At 45.2% G+C, this 2,656-nt stretch overlaps 1 protein-coding gene across 1 annotated transcript; it reads right to left on the reverse strand.

Annotated features, from left to right (window-relative positions):
• Positions 1–508: 508 nt before the first annotated feature.
• On the reverse strand, positions 509–2,656 carry vgf (VGF nerve growth factor inducible). Its single transcript, XM_085350449.1, has one exon. It carries the CDS (start codon positions 2,654–2,656, stop codon positions 509–511), a length of 2,148 nt encoding a protein of 715 aa, XP_085206575.1.

Here is a 2,656-nt window from a genome sequence, read left to right on the forward strand (position 1 = left end):
GGACACCCTGCCTTTGGGGGCTATTTCCTTCCACTGAGGGGGGACTTTTGGTATCTTTTGGCCAGGCATAATTTTGAGGAAACTATTTTAATTTGATAATTTTCAAATTTTAATGCCAAAACTATCATTCCTGACAGTAGAGCCAACATGGGAATAAATGTTTTCAAATTCATCTGACTGATTCTGAAAAAGGCCTTCGGTACAGGTAACAGCATATTTAAACATCCTCCTTTGTTGGCATTTTAAAATGTCCATATAGAGAATGTTGTCAAGAAAAGTTAAAGGATAGCAAAGGAAATGAGTGCAGTTGTACATCTTTCATCCGTTTTATCCAGACCACCTCTGGGGAAAAGTCTTCTGTGGTGTCCTTGTCTCAATCATAACCAATCAAAATGATTACAGGAAACTTATTACATATGAAAAACCACCTAAATACTTTAACATAAATAAATACACTCTTTTCTGCTTGTGGCTCTTCTTCTTCTCGTCCTTCTTCTCATGTCTGTACTCAGTCCATCATGTATGGCTTCTTCATGGATATCTGCTGTATGTATTTCTCCAGATCATCATAGTTACTGTCTGGCTGCTTTCCAGCCACATAATAATCTGCAGGCGCTGGGGCTGAGTAATACAGCTGCTTCTGCTGAGAATGGATTCTGGGAAGTGGATGTAGTTTGGGGTTGGACGCTGGCTGAAATGTCCAAGGGTACAAAGAGAGAGGGTATCTGGTGTAGTAAGACTTCTGCTGTTGGCCTGTAGGGGGTTTTCTCAGCTTAGGTTGGACCCAGCTGTTGTATCGCCTTTTGGGAGAAAAAGCATAAACATCATCCACTGAATGAGTGAGGAAGTTGTTGAGAGTGAGAGCGGGCTTAAGGATCAAGTAATAGGGTTTAAGTCTGGGTGCAGGAGGAACATAGATGGGGTAGCCTTTGTAGGGCTTCTTCTGGTAGTAGGAAGGATAAGTGTGGGGGAAAAGGGGATAGTGAGGATATCTAGTCCAAGCAGCTTTAGGTGACGTGAGCCAGAGGTCCTGTTTGATCGGCACAGGAGGCTGAGCCCAGATATTTTGATTGCCAAGCTGAGGTTTTGCAGGTTTGTTCCAGAGATCCTCTGATCTTGTTGGATTTTTCTTCTGCAACCAAGTTTTGAGGAAATGAGCTGCTGGAAATGGTTGGTTAGAGGCGGGAATGTCATTTTGATTGCTTGAAATCTGTGATTCCGATGAAAATGGTGAAGATATGGGGGATAAAGGTCGTCGCCAACCTGATATCACGTCAGGCGACAAGTCTTTCTTCTTCTTCTTCTCCACGTCACTGATGATGTCCACCACATCATCAGCAGGGAGGTGGAGCTTGCTGGAGATCTCTATAAGCTTGTCAATGGTCTGAGGATCAATATCGTCTTCCTCTGTGACTTCCTGTTCTTCGTCAGACCTTTTATCCTCTGCAGCGCTGGAGAGAGAAGAGCTGTACTGCTTGTTCCCGTTATTCTGTTTGACCATGTACCGCAGCAGCATGTCTGAGGCAATATCAGCTAGCATCTCCTCCTCCATCTTGGCTCTTTGTGCCTCAGCTGCCTGTCTCCTCATCTCCTCCTGCTCACCTTTGGCCTGAGCCTCCTCTTCCTCTGGACTCAACACCTCCTCATCTTCTTCCTCCTCCTCGTCTGGATCATCATCTTCCATCGTCTGTTCTCTTGGAGCCTGGAGGTCTGCTGAGTTATGATTACTGTCATCAAATTCATCCATAAAATTATCTCCTCTGAACTTTGGGAAGCTGAGAGCTTTCTGCGTCTCTTCTTGCCATTTAAGCTTTTTCTTAGTGATAGCAAGGTCACTGCCTTTATTTATGGGCATGATGTCGTTGTAGCTGTAGTCTCTGCTTTCTCTGTGACTTTGCTCAGAGTCTCCTTCCCTCTTAATGGGCACATTCAAAGCAGGGAATTCCTTCATCATCATCTCAAGACTTTTTAGCTCCTCAGGGCTGAGCTGTTCCTCCTCCTCACTACTGGCTTGATCAGGGCTGGTTGATCCCTGCTGGGAACCAGTACTCTCTCCATTATCGCCTCTTCCATCTGAGCCAGTGGGAGGCTTCTCTCTTGCTATTTCGACTGTGTGGCTTGTAGTACGACTGGTCACCCTCTCGGTCAGCTCCTCTTCTTTTTGTGCTTTCTTCCTCTCTTCCTCTTCCCCCGTTTCCTGCTCCTTCCCCTGTGTCGCCATTAGCAGCTCTAACTCTTGTCGTCCGTCTCTGTCTCGGTCTGCTCCCTCAATCGTTCTCAATTTTCTGTATGAATCTTTGTTTTTATATTCCTCTTTCTCTGCTGTCATCTCTTCTTCCATTCCATCACGCCCCTCTCCTTCGCTCATTTGCTCTGCTTTTGAATTATTCAGTGCCTCTAGTAAAACTGCTGCTAGTTTTTTGGGATCAACATTTTTAAAAAGCTCTTCTTCATGCTCTGCTTCCTCTTGTCTCTGCATTGGCTGGCTTTCTTCACCACCTATATTCCTATATCCAGACACAGTCAGCCCTGACATATGTTGGTATGGCTTGTCAAGGGTGCTGAGAGGATTGGAGGTGGACAGATGGAGAAAGGATGCTGCTGTCAGAAGAAGCAGCCGTATTAAAGCACTTGAGGGATTATGGTATCTAGTCAT

Source organism: Diplotaxodon limnothrissa, linkage group LG3 (genome assembly GCF_057381915.1).
Source record: "Diplotaxodon limnothrissa isolate DT_005_m linkage group LG3, D_limnothrissa_male_GT1.1, whole genome shotgun sequence".
Classification (NCBI taxonomy): domain Eukaryota; kingdom Metazoa; phylum Chordata; class Actinopteri; order Cichliformes; family Cichlidae; genus Diplotaxodon; species Diplotaxodon limnothrissa.